At 54.1% G+C, this 20,518-nt stretch overlaps 5 protein-coding genes across 5 annotated transcripts; 2 read left to right on the top strand and 3 right to left on the bottom strand.

Moving 5' to 3' along the window:
• Window positions 1-167: 167 nt before the first annotated feature.
• Window positions 168-4,642, bottom strand: HD553DRAFT_85714 (uncharacterized protein). Its single transcript, XM_046184546.1, has 9 exons — window positions 4,541-4,642; window positions 3,843-4,334; window positions 3,315-3,753; window positions 2,896-3,236; window positions 2,569-2,830; window positions 895-2,501; window positions 730-837; window positions 430-670; window positions 168-342 (listed from the first exon to the last, which is right to left on the bottom strand). Exons 2-9 carry the CDS (start codon window positions 4,314-4,316, stop codon window positions 293-295), a joined length of 3,522 nt encoding a protein of 1,173 aa, XP_046034438.1. The 5' UTR covers window positions 4,317-4,334; window positions 4,541-4,642; the 3' UTR covers window positions 168-292.
• Window positions 4,643-4,841: 199 nt separating this feature from the next.
• HD553DRAFT_85796 (uncharacterized protein) lies at window positions 4,842-6,800 on the bottom strand. The gene is made up of 8 exons (XM_046184548.1): window positions 6,050-6,800; window positions 5,923-5,974; window positions 5,815-5,862; window positions 5,699-5,744; window positions 5,538-5,619; window positions 5,403-5,473; window positions 5,313-5,324; window positions 4,842-5,243 (listed from the first exon to the last, which is right to left on the bottom strand). The coding sequence occupies exons 1-8, from the start codon at window positions 6,730-6,732 to the stop codon at window positions 5,005-5,007; spliced, it is 1,233 nt and encodes a 410-aa protein (XP_046034439.1). The 5' UTR covers window positions 6,733-6,800; the 3' UTR covers window positions 4,842-5,004.
• A 5,653-nt stretch (window positions 6,801-12,453) lies between these two features.
• On the top strand, window positions 12,454-14,645 carry HD553DRAFT_275515 (beta-glucan synthesis-associated; the record flags this gene model as incomplete). The annotated part of the gene is made up of 9 exons (XM_046177907.1): window positions 12,454-13,039; window positions 13,113-13,208; window positions 13,280-13,464; window positions 13,620-13,807; window positions 13,864-13,917; window positions 13,979-14,037; window positions 14,095-14,172; window positions 14,233-14,297; window positions 14,472-14,645. The coding sequence occupies 9 exons, from the start codon at window positions 12,454-12,456 to the stop codon at window positions 14,643-14,645; spliced, it is 1,485 nt and encodes a 494-aa protein (XP_046034440.1).
• A 383-nt stretch (window positions 14,646-15,028) lies between these two features.
• Window positions 15,029-15,862, bottom strand: HD553DRAFT_336539 (uncharacterized protein; the record flags this gene model as incomplete). The annotated part of the gene is made up of 3 exons (XM_046182239.1): window positions 15,390-15,862; window positions 15,138-15,294; window positions 15,029-15,084 (listed from the first exon to the last, which is right to left on the bottom strand). The coding sequence occupies exons 1-3, from the start codon at window positions 15,771-15,773 to the stop codon at window positions 15,029-15,031; spliced, it is 597 nt and encodes a 198-aa protein (XP_046034441.1). The 5' UTR covers window positions 15,774-15,862.
• A 62-nt stretch (window positions 15,863-15,924) lies between these two features.
• HD553DRAFT_315870 (fungal-specific transcription factor domain-containing protein) lies at window positions 15,925-19,942 on the top strand. Its single transcript, XM_046180540.1, has 16 exons — window positions 15,925-16,215; window positions 16,296-16,317; window positions 16,398-16,405; window positions 16,473-16,585; window positions 16,650-16,704; window positions 16,774-17,113; window positions 17,166-17,390; window positions 17,472-17,740; window positions 17,819-17,899; window positions 17,961-18,109; window positions 18,183-18,351; window positions 18,417-18,605; window positions 18,670-18,968; window positions 19,031-19,048; window positions 19,103-19,381; window positions 19,438-19,942. The coding sequence occupies exons 1-16, from the start codon at window positions 16,138-16,140 to the stop codon at window positions 19,502-19,504; spliced, it is 2,361 nt and encodes a 786-aa protein (XP_046034442.1). The 5' UTR covers window positions 15,925-16,137; the 3' UTR covers window positions 19,505-19,942.
• Window positions 19,943-20,518: the final 576 nt, after the last annotated feature.

Here is a 20,518-nt window from a genome sequence, read left to right on the forward strand (position 1 = left end):
TCTTCTTTCCCTTCTTCTTGACCACCTTGAATCCGAAGTCGCTGCCTGGAGCCTTGGGTTGAGTTTTCACGACTGAAAGAAAGCAAGACCCTTTAGCATGCTAAACTTGATCATGCTTGCTCACTAGGTCGGGAACTCACTATCCGCCAGAGACGTCACTTTGGCTGCCGTTGACTTCCCATTCGACGCGACCCGATCGATAGCGTCCTCCTTGCGGCGCATGTAAAAGTTGTTGGCGAAACGTTTACCATCCAAAGTCGACGAGTTGGCATAGACGGATTCCGCAATGATCTCAAGCATCTCGTCCTTGTGAGGCGGCTCGACGGGGAAAGTCAATAGCATCTGGATGAATTCGTCGACTAGCGGAAGCGAGAACACACGTCAGCGCTCGGACGGGTGGCACAAGGTCGATACACAACGTCTACTTACCGTTCGCACCAGTAAGACCCTTGAGCTGCTCCTTGGTCCACCTCACAAATTCGATCGAGGGGCTGGTTTCGTTCAACGTCTGGGACTTGGGCTTGACAACACTAGGCTTGTTGGAAATGGCGCCAGTGACCATACTCGCGACTGCGACGGGCTTGGGTTTGGCAGCGGCGAGGGCCGATGCCGGAGCAGCGGGAGCAACTGCCTTACCGCCAGCGCCCACAGTTGCCCAGCCTCCAGCGGCCTAAAGAGAATACAGCGGGTCAATGATGTAGCGCGGCGTTGATATGGACTGCCACTCACAGCAGGCGAAGGACTGGTAGCAGCCAGATCAGCATATCCCCGCTTGGTCGAGGCGGCCTGGGCAGACTCGGCGAATCCAGCAGCAGCAGCGGCCTTGACCTGTGCCAACTACGGACCGAGTGTCAGCCGCATATCTAAGAGTATAATACATCTGTCCTTTCTTACCTTTTTGGCGCGCTCTTCGTCTTGAATCTGCTGTAACGTCCTCTTAGGCATCTGCTTCTTGGACCCAACGACAGGTGCGGCTCCCCAGACAGGCACAGATGTGTTGGAAGATGCACTCGACGCCGTGTTGAGAGCGGGTCTGGAAGCCAGACCGAAACTCATCTGCTGAAGCGGCTCGGAACTCTCCGCGACCGGTTGAGAAGCAGCAAGGGCAGCTTTGGCCTTGGCCTCAGCCAATCTCTTCTTCTCGGCGACACGAGCTTCAGCATCCTGAATCTCCTTGAGCGACATTGACTTGGTAGACTTGGCCTTGTCCTCGGCAGCCCACGGAGCCACGCTCGGAGCAGCGACGGGGGGAGTCGATGCACGGGATTCCACCTGGACAACTGGCTCCGAGGCAGCCTCGACTGGTTTGCTTTCCTTTTTGGCCTCGCTGGCGGGGGTCTTGGTCGCAGGCGCAATCGAAGGGATAGGGGCTGCGGATGGCAATGTCGATTGAATCTGCTCCGGCTTCGGTTGCTGCTTGGGAGCGATCGGTTCAGCGGCTACAGGAGCGATCTCAGCCCATGCAGCAGGCTTCTGCGCTTCCTCGACAGGTGCAACAGGCTGCTCAGGGGTCTTGTTAGGCTGGACAGGCGACTTGACCAGATCGGCGCCAAGTTGAGCTGGAACGGGCGAAGGGGAGAAAGTTTGCTGGACCGAACTGATGGGCTCCTCCGGAGCCGCCGGCGCATCCTGAGCCATAAATTGTGGCACGGCTTGAGCGCTCATGGGAGCGGGAGAACCCATGTTCTGAGGTTGAGCGAATTGTGCGTTTTGCCAAGGCTGAGCCATGGGCTGGGTGGGGAATTGTCCGAAGGGCTGTTGTGGGATTTGTCCGAACGGACTCGAAGGATACGCGGGCTGCTGCATGTGAAGAGGCATCTGCTGCGGAGGCATCTGAACGCCCCAAGGGGATGGCGCATATGGCGATTGCGGTTGAGCGTGCTGCGCATCAAAGATCGACCTTTGCTGCGTAAATTGAGGCTGAGGGAAACCCCCCATGTGCTGGACGCCGGCAATGACTTCCGGAGCGAAAGGACTGGTAGGAATCGAGGGTCGCCCGATAGCAGGAGAAGGAGCACTATCCCAGACCGATCGGATTGGACCGGCATGTTGGGAGACCGGGGATGATGCATAGCTGGCGCTGTGTGCAAAGGACTCGGCGATCGGACGACTGACGCTGATGCCGGGAGAAGTGGCTCCCAGAACGCCGTTGCGCAACGGTGTCTGCAGTGTCCTAGCGTCCGAGGACCCTTGATTTTGTTGAAGCTCGGCCAACATCTGACGAAGCGTGTCGTTTTGCGGAGCGAGTCGAGTGGGCTCGTTCGGAATGCTGTTATTGATGGGCGTCGGCGAAGGCTGAGTGGAAGCCAGAGCAGGGATAGGGAGGTTGGGTGGCAACTTGGGAGCGGGCCGGGTCAAGAATGGCTGCGCGTCGCTCTGAGTTTCTTCCTTGAGAACCTGTAAGGTACGGAACGCCGTTTCGAAAGACCGACGTAGCGGGAGATCGTTCTGGAAGTAGTTGGCAGTGAACCACTCCTGCATCTGGGTCGCGCCGAATGGACCTGTTTTGCAGTGGTGTCAGTCTCAAATCTAGGTCAAATGAGGCTGTCTTGGGTCCATTATGCTTACCTTGTTCGTTACCAAATGGATCCCTGTAGAACCATTCGATGGTCGAGGTTTCCGGTTCATTTTTACTAGACTCTGGTTGACGAGCCTGATTTTCCTGTTGGCCGTCGGTGATGGCCGACACGTTCTGCTCGCCGTCAGCGGTCGAGGGCTCTTCGAGTTGATGGTCCCTCTCGGCTACAGGAGTAGTCGGTGGGATGACAGCCGTGGAGGCGGTTGGCTTCGGGTCGTCCAATTTATCGGCCAGAGGAGCGATGTTTGGACGCTGAAATTCGCAGACCGCTGGTCAACGCGAATCACACGGAATTGGGACACCAAACCAGTACTGACCTTCAGAGCATCCTCATCTTCCTGCTGCTGCGCGGCAGAACGCCACCTTCCTGTCTTGCCCCAACCAGGTCCGCCTCCAGATCCGGGGAGGATACCCGCGGCTGCATCGGTCGCACTGGTCGTCCGTTCCCTTTCCTTCCAGGCAGTCTGACCGGTCGGCTGGTCGAGAATTCCGCTTTCACCCATGCTCTTTTGCCTCGAGGGAGTGCTGACAGGGCTGCCAAAACTACCGAGGACACCTTCGAAACCGGCAGTAGCGCTGGAAGGGGTGTTTCGAACGCTGGGACGCCAAGCCGACGAGGTCGAGTTGAGGTTGCGGGAAGGGGTGGATACGTCTTTGTCTGTAAGGATATCGTGGGCGGAAGCGTGATAAAGTGAGACACTTCCCGTACTGAACTCGAGGCAAAAGGTCGACTCACCAGCTTCAGCAGTATCCTTCCTGAGCAAAGCCCCCCTGACACCTCTCCTCTCGCCCAATCCAGCCTTTTCGATGACCGGGCTAGCGTAAGCAGAATTGACGGGGATGTATCTCCCGCCAGCACTCATTCCGCCATTCTCCCTCTCGGCCTTTTCGTAACGCTCCTGCCTGTCCCTGTCCCTGAACCCAGTCTCGGCATCCCTCCACGGATTCCTCTCCTTCCTCTCCCTGGCAGGCGAGTCGGTGGAATCGCCATCGAGGATGCCGAAGCGGTTGCTGCCCTTGGTATGACCGTCGCCGCCTCCAAAAGCACCTCCCCCTTCCCCTCGACCAAATCCGAGGGCTCGACCGGTCGCCCTAGAGATGTCGGGGCTATTGAGACCAGAGGCAGTACCGCGGCCTTGACGATCACGGTCGGCGTATCGTTTTTGAGGATAAGACTATGGTGAGCCGAATCGAATCAGTACGGGATCGCCTGGTAACAGAACGCGTAGAGCCGGTAGAATGTGCCAACTCGACCGCGACATACCCTGCGATCGTCCTCGATCTGCCCGTCCAAGTCATCTCCTTGACCAGCACCGTCTCCGTTCTCGTGATTGGCTCCATGCTGGCCTAAAGCACTTCCGGCCCCGTTGATCCCGAGTTCGATTGTCCACTCTACCAAATCGTTCGGCAAGTGACGGGATTTCTCCGCATCGATCAAGGACATCATCTGTTCCTTCGAGTAGCGTTGCGGACGAGTTCCCTTGCTACGACCGGCTTTCCCCTGATTCCCGTTGGTCTGCCCGTTACTAAGGTGATTCGGAGGGAGATGAAGAGAGAATTCATCCCTTTCGCTCTGAGCGACCGCTTGAGCGATCCCCATATTCGAGCCAAGAGGATGTCGGGGTGACGCGGGGCCGTTTCCGAAAGCAAAGGCAGAGTTGGCCAGTGGGGATTCTAACCCTGGGGTCGTCGGTTTTTTGAGCCATTGAGGCACGAATTGCAAGGAAGGCGAAGTCATTTTTTTCCGGTATGGAATCTGTTACAGTAGATGATGGAGGGCGATGTGACAAGGCGTTTTGATCAGCTCGAGAGCCGAATTGAGAAGACAGAGGCGAGATCTATCGGAGTTGAATGACCTCGAAGCGTAACAAGGAAGCTCGGGCCCCCCAGATGACGCAAAGGAGGGCACCTCCAACGTAACCTCGAGGTCGTCCGAGGGCTAGATGAAGGAGCTGTACTCACGCGTTGTTGTGGGTAAAGAGCTGGTGCGGATGGCGTTTATTGAAGGCGAAGAGAGATGGAGAGAACTAGCTAGATGGCAGTAGTGTCAATACGGTCGATGAGGTTACGAGAGTAGTAGTTGTGACCTCCTACACCCTTTTACGAAACGTCAGATCAGAGAGTGCAAAGCGGCGGAAACTCCAAATTCCAGGGGAATCGATCGTTATCAAATTATTATCATGGTCACACGCACGAACAAGAGACAAAGGGTCGATCACGCGTCATGACGTGGAAATGGTTTGTACAAACAACAATAATTAACACATCCTTCTGCTACCTAGTACTTCCTGCTATAATATTATAGTCGTCTCACTCTACCTATCGCTTACTGGCACTAATAATCCCTCGAATCCACCGTCAACTTTCCCTTGGCCTTCCTTTCATACAACCGTTTGGTCTAGGAGATCGCTTTTAGGTCAGAACCATCAAATTGCGTTTGCTTTGCGCCCACTCACCTCGTTCCAGATATTGTTCCTCATCTTCTTCAGATCGGTCGTCTGATCTGGCTTCCAACCGAGCATCAAGTTGCGGCCACAGTTGGCTGCCATGAGCGCATTGTCGTCCCTGCTCGATTCGGGCGTGATCACACGCTGAGTCTTTTGCGCTAGGTGGTCGGGATGGGGAATGTTCCAGGTCGGCCACGCGTCTCGAATGGCAAACCACCCTGTTGACGGCGAGGTAGAGACACAATCAGCTGATGAAGATGTGCTATAGAAGAACTTCTCAGACTTACACATGAACGGACCTAGTCGGCCGATGAATGAATCGATGTTAGCTACTGGCGGACTTTTGCTATATTCAAAAAGCGCTTGCTAATACTTACGACCGTCAACGAGGCTCTTCTCCTCGGTCGAGTAGGAGAATGTGACCAGCTTTCCCGAAGTCAAGTCGAACCTAAATCCGATCGCTTTTTCAGTTATTCGTATCAAAGCGGACTGGGAAAAGAAATTTCGCTCACCGATGCGCGCTCCAGTGATTAGCGTCGTTTCTGTGCTTTGCAAGCGCCACGATCACCCTCGGAGGTTCTTTGAAACCGAAGGCTAGAATAGGTGAGTGAAGCGCGGTTAGTGGATTCTAGTAGGTATAGTATCGACTTTGAAGGAATGAGAGGGCCCTTACGATACCACAGTTCTTCGAGGATCTGCCTGGCGTCGGCGAATCGTTTCTGTATCGTTTGGATTTTGCCATGTTTAGCGAATCGGATCGCTTATGACGACATCCAAAAAGGCGCTTACGGAATGCACGGCACGGTTGACGCTATCAGCGAGGTTTGGAGGGACAAACTGATCGGGAATCAACGTCAGCTGTATAGTCCTGGCTGTGGGCCGGACTAGCCGACTTACTAGCTTGTCACAAGGCAAAGGCGGAACTGAACACATGCGGTGCCTCAGGTTCCTGTTCACCAGTGATTTCCCGGTCAGCTTGGCCCAATATTCGCTACGACGAGAGCACCGCGATACGTCAGCTCACCTCTTGAAAATCGTCATCATGTAGATAGTCAAGGCAAATTCGTCCACTTGCTGTCCGAGGGCTGTCGTTTCCAGGCTCCGGACAAAGTCCTCAGGTGGCCAGACCATTGCCCACGAAAAGAGCCTCTGCGTGACGACATCCCAAGGACGAGGGGAAGGCAAGGGAGGCAGGAGGGGGTCTTCATATGCGTTTTCCGTCTCAGCACGTACGCTCTTCTCCGACATGGCTAGAGCGGTCCTATGCTGCGACTTGATCGAAGCGGGCGATTGCTGGTCCCGAGCTTTTGATTGCGCAGTCCGGCGACTCATACCGCCCACCGATTGAGCATCGTCTACAATTTTTTGAGGAGTAGACCTAGGGCTGGCGCGGGTAACATGAGACCTCGCTCCTCCTGCAGTGCTTGCTTGAGCGGTTGGAGGCTGGACGTGAATGGTCGGGGCGATTGGTGCGCCCAGCGGCGCGATCGGAGGGCCCAACGGAGCAATTGGCGCGGTTCGCACTGGCGGGGCTGTAGGTACAGAGGAACCGCCTGGTATATCGACTGACGAGCCCCAGTCGGGCAATTGTCCGATTGTTCTCTCTTCGGTCCTTAGATCGCTGATGTGAGCTGGATTCTGGCTGGTGCGGAATTGGCTTCGAGGCGGCGTCGCGTACGGTCCGCTGCCAAACAAAGGGATGTCCATCGGGAGATCGGGAAACAGCAAGTTGTGAAGTGCTGCTCGTGCGGCCCTCTCTTCCTCGTCATCTTCAGGTGGGAGGGAGTCCGAGACGCCCGTTTGAGTACCGCTGGACATGCGCTGATCCAGTGCGTCTAGCCGGGCATTCGTATGCTCCAGCATGTCAAACAACTGGAAAACAAGGCAATGCATCAGCGGCGCGAGCTTTAGTTTCGCATTGCGCGCCAGCGTGAACCTACTGCTCTGGACCAGGCTGGCGGCTCCTCATCATCCTATACGAAAAATCATTAGGAGTCAAAGTCGATTCAGGCTGAGGGACGATCGATGTCGACCACTTACAAGATCGCTCGAAGACCTTGCACTACGATCTCTCGGTGCCGGAGTGACCGTCTTCTCAGAGTCGGCTCTTCCCTGTTGATCAAGCGATGTCAGATCGTGCCCATCGCGAGGACTATTTCAAACATAATTACCGAGTACTTCTGCCTCATTCCTGTCAGGTCCATCACTCGTTCTCGGGCGGCGCGCCTCACAGCCTTCTTTGCTGCATCCCCGAGACTATCGTCGCGAGCCGCGCGCAGGAGATCACACAGAGCATCGTCATGGAACCGAGAGTCTGTCACGATCTGGTTGACCAAAGACATAGTGGTGGTTGCCGTCGACATCCGGTTGGCCGGGTTACTCGACAACGGAGGACGCAAGTGTGGACGAGGCTGAGGCACTGAAGCATAGCTCATAGGTAATGGAGGAACCGGCTTGTCGTTGGCCACGGCGGAACCCTGGTTTGATTCGTCGGAGCCCTTGTTCGTACGTCTAGAACCGCCCGTTCTAGTGGGTTCCCTGTTCGAGCTTGTATTGGATGTCCGACCCGCTTGGCGTGAGGCCAAAGGCGTATGCGAACGGCTGGAATCTCTGCTTGTCACGTTCCCACGAGTGCGAGGCGACAGCAAATGCTGGACACGACCGCAAAATGGTTTAGCCTGTTTGTTCATGAGGAAGCACTTCTGTTTAAGACTCACTTCTTCGTCTTCGACCGTCTCTACATAGGCTGAACGATGGTCCTTGGGCCCCGCAGAGTGACCAAGCAAGGCATCCAAGCCTGATCCGAATGGAGGTCCCTCTTCGTGCGCCACTCGGCGCATGACGATGATAGGCGCGCCGCCCCCGAGAGGTGAGAAGATCTCCTCTTCTTCCAGGATGTCTTGATGACCGAGCACACCGCCTCCAAGAATTTCATGGGAGAACGGTCTTCCAAAATGACCAAAGGAAGGTCCAGTCGTATCGGTCACGAATGTCTCCTTGGTCTTTCTCTTCGGTTCCCGCTCGCTTTTTCCGCCGGTCGTCTCGCTCTGGTCGGTGGTAGAGTTTCGGGAAGACATCTTCCTGACCTCTTCATAAGTCTTGATATTGCCTGCGTTAGTGTGGACGTACTTGGCCTCGGGAGGATAATTCGCCTGCTGGTCTCCTCTCCTGCTTTTCCCGCTCTTTACGCTGGCGGGGCTCCTGCTATCCTTGCCGCTTCTAGCACCTCCCAGAGCATCCAGCGCGTGTCTTCTCGCCGCTTCCCTGTCCCTCTCCTCTTTTTCTCGTGCCAGGGCTTGTCGGCTCTCTTCAGCGGATCGCAACATCCGTTGTTGCAGATCGGCCAGGTGAGCTTCGATGGCCTGGTCTTGTTCCCTCTGGACCGTCTCGGGATCGGTTGCCGACCTTGAATCTGGAACGGGTGGGGTGTTATTGGAAGTTGCGGGGTTATCGCCAGGAAAGGCTGTGCCGGGCATGGGCAAGTTGACCGGGTAGACCACCGGTTGGCTCATCCCCTGAAACGGCGCCCCGTACTGGAAACCCCCCTGTCCGTCTTGCCCAGCCATATTGTAATTCGGATGGAAATTACCTTGATGATACGGGTCCGACAAGCCTTGGCCTTGATTGAGTCCGCCTGGACCTTGACTGGGAGGAGGAACCGGACCATAAGGCTGACCCAGATTATGTTCCATCGGACGTGGCTGGCCAGCTTGACCCCATGGCATACCGCTCATACCGAGTCCCGCTCCTGCCGGAGCACCTTGGTAGAATGTACCCGGTTGTCCCGTCGGACCCTGGGACTGCCCGAACCCCGGTTGACCTCGACCGATTTCTGGCTGACCTTGACCTTGCTCTTGCGAAAGACCTTGGGCACCCGGGATGAAACCGGACATGCCTAGTCCCTCTCCCGAAGGCAAATGGTGCGTTTGTCCAGGTTTCGTAGCGCCCCTGGACATGACATCCGAAGCCAATCCCGCGCTTCGTCCCGTCTGAGTAGGGGTTCGAGTCGCAGATGTGTCCTCCTGATGGGACCGATCCCCTTGCTCCTTCTCTTCCACCTCGTCTGCCCCTTTGGACTGCTTCGTGGTCCGCGACTTGGACTTTGATTTGGTTTTATCACCTCCGTGTCCGTGTCGATGGTGATGTCGTCTCCCGTGTTTATGATGATGATGCCTGTGTTTCCTCTTCTCCCTTTTCCCTGCCTCTTTGGCACCTTCCTTCCCGCTCCCTTGCTGTGACGTCGAGTCCCCCTCTCCGTCCGACCCGCCGTCGTCGTGGTTTCCTTTCGTTCGCCCATCTTCATCGTCATCATTCTCGTCTTGGTCCCTCTCGAACGAATTCTCTCCCTCATACTCGCGGGCCAACCGTTCCCTCTCCAGGCTCTGTTCTTCGATCCACGTGTCCCGCTTCTTCAACCCCGGAGGAGGCCGCACGAACCCGGGTCCTTCAATCTGGCCTGTCCCGTCCGCCCGAGCGTACTCGGCTGCAGAAAGGGGATCGTGGTGTGAAGCGGCGGTTTGATACTGGGTGGAAGAGTCGTGAGGAGTTTGATAAGTCGTTTGAGGGGGAGTTTGTTGCATCTCGGTGACCCAGGGGAGGACTTTGGCGCGGGCGCTGGGTGTGTATTCTGGATTCCCATCTCCAGCTTGATCTCCTTCCATGTCGTTCTCCACAGGACCGCGAGGTTGGTATCCTCCTTGGGACTCTTCTATGGGTTCTTGCGGCAGAGGTTTCTGGTCCGGGTGTGGGAATAGCTGTGAGGTCAGGGTCGGTTGGGGTACTGCAAGAGATAGAGAGGCGGATTGAATGTCAGCCAGTGATCGTGGACCGGTAGTTTCGCAAGATTGGGTTCATCAGACTGATCCCAAAGGACCTCGATCGACACTGCTTTATCGACTAGACTGCCCACGACTCACCTTCACCTTTACTCCCAAAGATCTCGTCCACCCTGCCTGCGGTCACCTTGACTCCTCTTCCCGAAGGCGTGACCCCGACAAACTCCTTCGTCTCCTTGGTCGTCTTTTTCAGCAACCTCGTCGGTGCCATCATGCGTTGTAATCTCGAGGTGGGTTTCTCCAGTGAAGGGGGTGGCCAGTCTATGACAGCCGGACGTGGTTGAGGGGGAGTCGGAAAGTGGGGTACTTGATAGAGGTCTGGTTCTGACCGGTAGTGGTTGGAAAAGGTGTTCATCTGAATTCGAGGAGAGGTTTGTCGATTAAAGCGATTCTGTTGTTTGTGTGCAGATCCTGTTGAATGGCGAGTCTGAGGTCGACAAAAAGGCGAATCGCGAGGACGATTGGTGAGAAGGCGAAAGGGAGGAAAAGGAGAAGAAGGAGAGACTCGACCCTAAAAGAGGATGAAAGGGAAAGAGAGGCGTCCCCCACTTTTCCCTTCAATGTCCGATGACGTGCCTTTGGATTGATTGTCGTCTGTCGTCGGTTGATCGTCTTTCTACGCGTCGAAGAAGGGGGAAAAAGAGATCCAAAGGGATCCTTTCATGACGACGTGACGACAAAGAGAAGAAGGCGTCTTGTCTTCTATCGATAGGGGGCGTCATTGATCATCATGAAACTCGATCATTTCTCTCTCCCCCTCTCCTTATCATACCCGTCGCTCTCGCATAGCCTGGAATTTGCATCAGCCCCGGGGCTTTTGTCTCACTATGAAACGCGGATAAGTCTTCGGCAGAGATCGGCCACGCGATCGCTCGCGTCGGACCGTCCCGAGCTGGTCGATCCCCCGAGGAAGCGAAACAGTCGGCCAGTATCGCCAGTTATCAATTGCGACGTCCCGTAGCCAAAGGTCAAAAAATACACTGCTACCTCATAACACAAGATGAATGCTGATATCGCTGATCGCTAATCACTGAGCGTCTTGTGATGGATGACCCTCTGGAAAGAAGAAAATGCCGGCATCACGCGTCATGTGTCACCTCGGCTGCAAACTTGCTCGCCTCTGCCTGTCCCTGTCTTGATCGATGGGATCTTTGGATTTTAGCGCGCAACCACCCAATTCCCACCAAGAAGGACGATGGGCATGCCAAGATTTGTGAGAAATGTTGTTCGAGAGAGCCAAAACATACACAGCACACGCCCACATCTACCTATCCGTCCTAGCATGCCTAGCACCAGCTCGACATGACTTGTATGACTTGACGACATCGCTCCAGATTCTAGCGTCTGAACACATCCCACGGAAGACGCAGGAGCAGGTCTCGTTCCGTTACCGACTTTCGCCATGCCTACCAGGGACCTGACCTCGACCCGACGACCGAACCCGACCCCTCGCCCTCTCGAACCCGAGGTCGATCGTACCACGAGCACCGCTGCCAATACAGCCAGTCGAATCGGAAACAACAATAATGACCACGTCGATCATCCTTCAACGGGATCGCCCAACTTTCATCCGCTCCAAACCCCATCCAGGGGATTCTCTACCGCCGCTTCTCCGATCGTCAACACCTTGTCCAACTTGCGATCGAGGTTGTCACCCTCGCCAAATACCCCGCCGACTGGTTCGATAGTCCCGACTCCTCCTGGATACGAGCATAAGGGAGATGGTGGTGGTGGTGACGATGATGGGGGGACGGGCAAGCGGAAAGTCGGTCGGGATGGGAGGATGGAGACGGTCAGGGAGACGTACCCGTCGAGACTATCCGGTCGACAGACATCGACGGTTGAACCTACCGGGGCTTCAAATCGTGAGACCGGCTTTGATTCTAGGGGTTACCCGCTCAAGAACGGAAATGCATCCAACAAACCCAGTCCGAACGCCGGACCTCCCGTATCCTATCCACCCGTCTCTTACCCTCACGAACCGAGTCCACGCAAGGCAGCAAGGGACCTGAACAAGATCTACGGGACAGGTCCTGAAGACCTCTCGTTCGATGATTCACGTCAGTCGTCCACTACCTCTCTCGCGCCGACGTATCGGTCGACATATACGGCCGGACCGGACACGTCGACGGCGCACCTCTTGCCGCCTGGAGCAGGACCCCCGCTCGAGCCGGCGTTCGTGATCGGGAGCGATCCCGAAGCTGGACCGAGCAGACCCTCGAGCGTAGTGTCGGAAGAACACAGTCTGGTAGAGAGGTATTATGCGAACGCTCCCTTCGGCGGGGACGCTTGGGGCATGAGCAAGAATGGACAGAGGGGCGACAGAAAGGGCAAGACCAGGTTCCTCGGGGTCGACGAGTACGAATCGGGAGCGACCGGGAGTTCGATCTCCCTAGGGACGCTGGACGCCAGGTTGACCATGGGAAGAGAAATCAACGCACGAGGTCTCGAAGGTCTCGGGGGTAGATACTCCTTGCCACTGGACCCTGCAGTATGGGATCAACTGGGTCCTGAACCGGACGACGATTTCCACGAACCCGCACGGTCCGATTATACGCGGTACAAGCCGGGGGCGAAACGGACCATCCGTGACATGCTGAGCCTGAGATCCATCTCGAACCTTGGATGCGTCTTTCTCCTGATCTTGGGGCTGACGGCCTTGTTTGCAATATGGCCGATCGTCAAGAGTCAGGTCGATCGGAGCAAGGGGAACGCGGGACCCGTGGGAGGGTACAATACAGGCGGGATCAATGGAACGGGGCAGGTACCCACGATCCCGGGTCATTTCTCCCTCATCGATCGGTTCACCCCCGAATCCGCTCTCAAACACGTCAGTCTGGAAACGGGCGAAGAGTGGGACCTGGTCTTTTCGGACGAGTTCAACGAGGAAGGGCGGACCTTCTGGCCCGGAGACGACCCCTTTTGGGAAGCCGGGGATCAGCATTATTGGTCGACAAACAACCTCGAGTGGTACGATCCTCGGATGATCACGACCGAGAATGGACACTTGAAGATCACGCTCGACAAGATCCCGAATCACAATCTGAATTATTCGGGAGGACTGATGACTACGTGGAACAAGTTTTGTTATACTGGAGGTTACTTTGAGGCCAGCCTCAGTCTGCCCGGGACGTCGAGCGTTTATGGGTTGTGGCCGGCAGTGTGGACCCTTGGGAATCGTGAGTAGAAACCCTTATTTCTTCGGGTCAAGCGAGCGGGGAATCTGATCGGGAATCATGAACTTGTTCACAGTGGGAAGGGCTGGATACGGTGGAACTCTTGACGGCATGTGGCCATATAGCTACAACGAGTGCGACGTCGGGACCCTTAAGAACCAGAGTAAAGATGGTGAGCATGGTTGGGACCCGGCAAGAAAACCTAGCGTCGTGGTGACTGAGCGCACATGTCCAATATCGCAGGTCTGCCCGAAATTGCTTTCACCTCTGGTGAAGAGGCGTACAACTATACACTCTCCTACTTGCCTGGACAGCGGCTGTCTGCCTGTACATGTCCCGACGATGAGACGCATCCCGGTCCACGAAACAGCACGACTGGAGGATTTGTTGGCAGGTCTGCTCCGGAGATCGACATGATCGAAGCGCAGGTGAGGATGGGACTGGAAACCTGTGACCCATGATCAGGCCATTCACCCATGCATCTTCTCTTCTTCTCGAATGACAGGTCGATCAATGGACGCGAGAGGGACATGCAAGTCATTTCTTCCTCAATCGATTGGCCTAGCCCTTCTCTCGCTAATAGCCGTCCTTTCATCGCTATCAGGTTTCTCAATCCGCACAATGGGCTCCGTTCAATCCTTATTATGAGTGGATCAACACGTCGGCCACTTATGAGATCTACGACGACGAAGTCGTGCATCTGAACAGTTATCAAGGAGGGCACTATCAGCAAGCGACTTCAGCCTACGCGATCACCGATCAGAATTGCTAGTGAGTCCAGGCGTTGTCTCTTGACGATACATCTAGCTAATCGGGAATTTTTCCAGTACCGGTAACACTGGTTGCATGTCTGTCTATGGTTTCGAATATGCGACCGGAGAGTTAGTCAAGTCCAGAAAGTGTTCGGGGAGCATCCTGCTCATCATAACGATTCTTTCACAGCGATGGATATATTACCTGGGTCAACGATGGCGCAAAGTCATGGACGATTAGGACGGGAGGTGAGCGATATGCACGTCGCACCGAAAGACTTTCGTCTGATCTCTTGGAGATCATAGCCCTCGGTCCGAATGCGGCCGCCGAGATCGGCTACCGCCAGATACCGGTCGAGCCCATGTATCTCATCATAAACTTGGGTGAGTTGTGTTCACACGACGCTACTCGCAATCGAACTGATGCCGTTTCCCCCTCCTCAGGTATCTCGCCTAATTTCGGTGCCATCGATTACGAGGGCTTGGAATCGCTCTGGCCAACGACGTCCGTATTGAAAGCCTTCCGATAGGATGAGTTCCCAGGCTGATGAATCACTAATCGGACTATAGCATGCTGATCGATTACGTGCGAGTGTACCGTAAGTATTCCGCGCGGACCCGCTACAACGACATGACGAGATCTAACTAAAGCATATACCATACCCTCATTCGATGTCACAGAGGATCCGTCGAAACTAAATATCGGATGCGACCCCCCAGACTACCCGACAGCTGCGTATATCGAGCGATATATAGAAGGTCAGTCACGCCCCGTCCCTCTTCTGCTCGCTGCACTATCGGGACTTTTGCTAATATCATCACGCTCCGTCGTCCAATCGGATGTGCGCAGCATATAACAATCCAAATATCGTAAGGAATCAGATGCATTGGCATATTAACGGAATGGGGCTAACGTACTGCGGTTTCCAGTCAACGTGGGAGCAAGCCAGCGGAGGCATGCCATTCCCAAAGAACCGACTGATTGTGAGTCTCATCTATGCGGCGTGTAGGATCGCGAATCGATGCTGATCGGTCTTGTCGCGCTTCAGGATACCTGCTAGGAAGCCAACATGACCATCAGCGCCGCCGTAACGTTCGACAGCTCGAGCGCAGACGAATTCTCCCTACAATTCAACGACACCCCTTACACCCTGCATCGAACGAAAAGATCCTATCACGAATGTAGCATTGCACACCATGTCTGTACTCGCACTTCCGAAAGTCATGTCAGGCTTATTTATCATTCCTGACTTTGTGCGCTGAGCGTTCTCTTGCCGCATGCAATGAGCTGATAATCTGAAGGGCATCAAAGAGGATGTCATGGAGCTCAAAGAAGGCTCTCAGAGTACCCAGAAGATTGTCGACGACCTCAGGGAGCTGAGAAGGGACATCAGAGGCGTGTACGGGGATCTGAGTCATCTCACAAATTGGACCTACCATCTCGAAGACAACCTCAGGAAGGTTGACGAGAGCCTCAGGAAGGTCGACGAGAGCCTCAGGAAGGACCTGGGAAGAAATCAGACGATGTGAAGAAGGATGTCGCCTACGTGAAGGAGGAGATCGAGATCATGAAGGAAGACCTAGAGGATGTCGAATCTGACGTGAAGGAGCTCAAGAAGGGCAACAAGAACACCCAGACAGCCGTCGACAGTTTCGTCAAGTTCTCCCAGGTAAGTAATTGCAAGGGCATCGAGAGGAATGCCAAGAACAACCTCCAGCATGTCGAGAGGCAATTGAAGAACAACCTCAAGCGTGTCGACAAGGATACCAGGAAGAACATCGACAGTGTCAAGAGCAATTGCAAGAAGGACATCACCCCCGATGACCTCAGAGTCACTGTTCGAGCATTTGGGCGGCCTGTTCAACAGATCAGGCAGAAGAGGAAGAATGGCAACAATGAAGGCGAGGGGAACAAGAGAAGGAGAATAGAGGAGGGGGACAACATACACCCAAGTCAACACCAAGAAGCAAGATGTTGACGGCATCTATTGCGCAATCAACCACTTCACCAGACGGGTTGACAAGGATGTGGACTGACTCAGGAGGGAGAGGAGACGTCAGATTAGAGGCCGGGAGAAAGCGAGGGAAGCGACGGGTGTTTCCTCAGACGAAACGGGCATCTATGCGTCCGACGCTCACGAAAGCATCCGGTTGTGTTCCGGCCGCCGGTCGGTCGGGAAAGTGACGCGAGCAACTGATCACTCCTTGTGCACTCTCTAGATAGCTAGATATAGCTTTTCATGCCAAGCTCACAGCTTATACAGCTTACAATCACCCATAGCTCATACGATAGATCAAAAAACCTAGAGATTCAAGCTACCACCCTCTGTCGCAAGAAGCATTCATACGATGAGCTATCCCGGAAGCTCGAACGAGGCAATCTCGTCTCCAAGTCACACAAACCTGGCTAAGAAGCGAAAACGAGAGGTACGCTTTGGCTTGACACCATTCAGAGAAGACAGTCCGTCTAATCTGCATATCGTATTGGATCTTCGGTGGGCCGTTAGCGGGCTTGTGACCATTGTCGAAGTGAGCTAGTCTAGTAATCGCGATATACACATAGGCAGTTGCCAGACACTTACCAATTACTGAACCCGGACCACGTTCAGAGAAGCGAGCAAGTCTCTTCGATACCCATTTTGCAGATCACTTACTGGATCTGATGCTTCTTGCAATGGTTACAGGCTCGGTGCGATGGAAGTCTGTTTTCGGAAAACGATTCCTGCTCCAATTGCCGGGCTCACGGCGTACAGTGTACCTATATCCAAGCCTCTGAACGAAGAGGTCCACCAGCCGGGTCAGTCTCGGTAACGTTCGATCGAGGAAACGCCAGAAGTTCTCTGATCCTATCCTCCAAACAGCTATATCGACGCTTTGGAATTCCAGGTCAATCGACTCGAAGCTGCCTTTCGAGAGGTACGTGGGCACAGGAAGGGTCATCGTCCTCGTCTGCGCCACTGGCTGACCATGTGATCGTCGATGCAGAACCACACCGAAGATCAACTTTTCAGGTTGACGGGCCCTCGCTTGAACCGTGATGACTTCGATCAGGTTTGGTTCAATCAGCAGCTCAAAGATTTGAACATTCAACGAGTACCGCCTCTCAAGCGGACCCGGAAACCCAAGCAGGAATCTAGCCGAGATGATGGCACTTCGTATCAGCCCAAGGAGCAATATCAGACAGGAAATACAGGATATACAGGGAATACAGGGGATTACAGAACCGAATACGATACGAAGGACCTTGGCAGACTGCCAACAGATCCTGCAAGAAACTCGATCGGTCGAAATGAACCGATGGCATCACGCTACTTCGGCCGAAGCAGTAGGTGATATTGACTGTACCGCACAAACATCGCTTACACCAAGTCCTGTAGGCGGGGTTGACATGCTCCACTGGATGCAACAACAGAAAGCGACCGCCTTGCAAGAACTCCCGCCCACTGGACTAGGAAAATTCCAGCCGCCGACCTATACGGCGCAGTGGGAGAAAGAAACGCTCGCGGACCCGCAGACAAGCCCCATCGATTACGCCATTTGGCCTCACGAGGATCTGGCAGAACAACTCATCAAAGCTTACTTCGATTTTGAGAACCTTACAGGTAGGTTCACGTCCAGACGGAACGCGCCTCAAGGGAATGACTAATACGGTGTTACGTCTATGTGCTGGCTTCACTCAATAGTCCCCATTCTGAATCGAATACTATTCAAAAGAGACTACTGGGCGCTGCGGTGGCGTCATGATCGCGGCTTCGCTCGAGTATGCCTCGCAGTGTTTGCCCTGGGTGCATCTCGAGTAGATGACCCGGAGGTGTACTGGCCTCGACAGACTCCTGCAGATTCGCAGGTGTCCATTCGGCATTCTTCAGGATGGAAATATATACATTCCGTCATATCTACATCAACTACCGGGACGAATCCCGTTACTCTAGAGCAACTTCAAGCCGATGCTGTGAGTACGGGCCCCACACGAAGCGGCGTTTAGGCAGCGCCGCGTTCCAAAGCACCTCTAATAACAACTCGGTGGTAGCTTTTGACAGCGTTCCTTGTGCAGCGGAAAAATTACAGCGAGGCGTGGCTCTACGCAGGCGCTGGAATTCGAAGTTGCATCGTGAGTTGCATGATCCAGACTCTGAAGCTGCTCTCCGATAGACGCTGACTTGATGCTATAGGATATCGGTCTGCATGTAACGGCTGGATTAGAGCGTTTCAACGATAGGACTCTGCTCGAGCTATACAAGCGGGCACTCTGGTGCTTGGTGTACTTCGATCGAAGCTGTTCTCAGGTCATGGGCCGACCGATGGCGATTCCTTTAGAAGCGTATGTACAGGCGTATCGCACCGAGCTGTTCACAGCTGATCACAACTTGCCATTGCCTATACCGGTAATCCAGACTCGATGATGGAAAGTTCAACCTGCCATCGGACATTGACGACGAGTTTTGGGATACCGGGAATATCGCCACTGACTTCCAGCAACCAAGCGACAAGCCCAGCAAGTTGGCGTTCTTTTTGAACCTTCTCAAAGTACAGAAGCATGCTATGATCGCCATTGATAGTGGGGTATGTTGCGGTCACGCAACGCGTCCCGGCTTTTGACTGATAGCGACTGTTCTTTCGCTCATAAGCGCTGCAACCCGAATAGCGGGAACGAACGGGTTGGCCACAGCTCTTCCGCTGCTCGGACTTTTGATCTCGCTCTGCAGTCCTGGCGGAATCATGATCTCCCTCAACACCTAAGATGGTCGGGGAAGCACTCTGATATTGGCTTTCTGATACAGAGCGGAGTTCTCGAAGGCATTGCCTCTCAGTTTCAGGTAAGTGGAGACTACATTGATCGTTTCAGGCGGCACCGGCTTATATCCTGATTCCGTATGCTAGGTGTTCCTTCACCGCCCGTTGTTGCCTATCGATTTGCGGCAACCTGACCCACAAGGGATCGAGTCGGCAAGGATCTGTGATGAAGCCGCCCGAACTTCCTGTCGTATAGCTCGCACCCTCGCCAATCGACATGCTCTCCATCACGCTCTAGCGATGCCGATTTTTGCAAGTGCTATCATGAGACTATTCTTCTTTTACGCCAGCCCTGCCAGCCCCAGCGATGCTCCTGAACAAGCTCAAATTACGGCACAAAGCGACATTCAGACTTGTCTTCAAGCTCTGGATGAGATCAGTCTCGGGTGAGCATGTCCGCGTGATCGGTCTTGTCTGGGATTCTGACCTCTTGCACAATACCGTTTAGACGAGGCGCCCGTATCAAGTGCGTATCGCAATAATGGTTGGACAGAGCGTCCTGCTGACCTAAGCCTAATAGGGATATACTGCTGGATCTTTTCACGATCTCTCAACCAAGCTGGCCCGTGAAACAAGGTCAATCATCGGGAAGTCGAAACCGTACAGGCATTGAAGCAAGCTCTGGAGCATACGAGGCCTCCTCCATCCGTCTGAACGGAGCCTCAGCAAGCGTCCCCACTCACGAAAGTCCGCCAGAGATGAACTTTGCGACCTTTCAGACGGGATTTCCAGTGGAGCAGTTTGGCCAATCGTTCGAGCCCTTGCATCAGTTCTGGAACGCAGCCCCGAGTGGATTCGAGTCAGTACTGGTGTCTTAGTCTGACGGATCGGGACTGACTGGCTTGCCCACACTAGTCTCAATGAATGGTCTTCATTTCTATCAATGAATTACTTCGACAACCAAGAGCCTTACGGAACTTAGCGATCGAGTCGCCGAATCGATCAGGACTAGCCGATCGATCAATCAATCAAGTCGATGAGGAGATTCAGTGGCATGTCTAGCATGCGTTAGACATTGCCAGACTATCTGGTGCGGGAGGCCAATCGTGCGTGAACGCAGGACCGGAATTAATAAAGGCTTCGCTCGAAACCAAGGTATTGAGCGTCCTCGACCTTTCACCTACGATCGATCTCGGCGCAGTGTACGATTATATATGAAGCATATTATAGGTGACATCACGCTGTAGCTTGACATGAACGTTTCTTGCGAGGAACGAGGCTATGTCTAGCATTTAGGATTAACCCTAACCTTGTGTGATGAAATCGGATGTCGATGGCGCCCCGCCAGTTACGTCGTTCTTAAAGACCGGCTCGTTGTTAAGCCTTGAGCCTAGCTGCCGATTCGGTTCGTCCTTCGTACAGGAGACACTCTAGAATTCGTAAAGTAAGAGGCAGGCTGCCTTGATCATACGTTTCCTTTTCTCTCCTCAACATCCGGCTCGACACGGATATGACATTGGCATATCACAACATGTATACTTGCACGTTCCACTTTCAATCTTGAAGGACCACCTTGTGATATCAACTGTATTCAAAGGATCACCTTGTGATTTAGTATTGATGCAAGTGTTAAGGCAGTGGTCGACTTGATATCCAGCAGTACTCGAATATTTCCTGGCGGTATCTGTTTGCGCACCCAGCGGGGAAGCTCGCAACACGTAACACGTTTATTTTTTGTTTACATTCCGCTCGCACTCACTGCCTGCTTCGATCCAGACTGATTAGACCGATCCTATCGACGACCTATTCGCTAAAAGATACCGCTGCTTCTTCGGAAATACAACACCTGTAAACCGGGGACTCGACATTAGACACCTACACTCTCTTGACAATCACATACCAACTCTTTCAATCGACATGCAGCCCCACTGGTACGAGATTCACCTGCACCGCACGGTCCAACTAGTCAAGCACCGAGTGCAGGATCTTGAACACG

The sequence above is a fragment of the Filobasidium floriforme genome (genome assembly GCF_021052385.1).
Source record: "Filobasidium floriforme strain CBS 6241 chromosome Unknown HD553scaffold_19, whole genome shotgun sequence".
Taxonomy (NCBI): Eukaryota; Fungi; Basidiomycota; class Tremellomycetes; order Filobasidiales; family Filobasidiaceae; genus Filobasidium; species Filobasidium floriforme.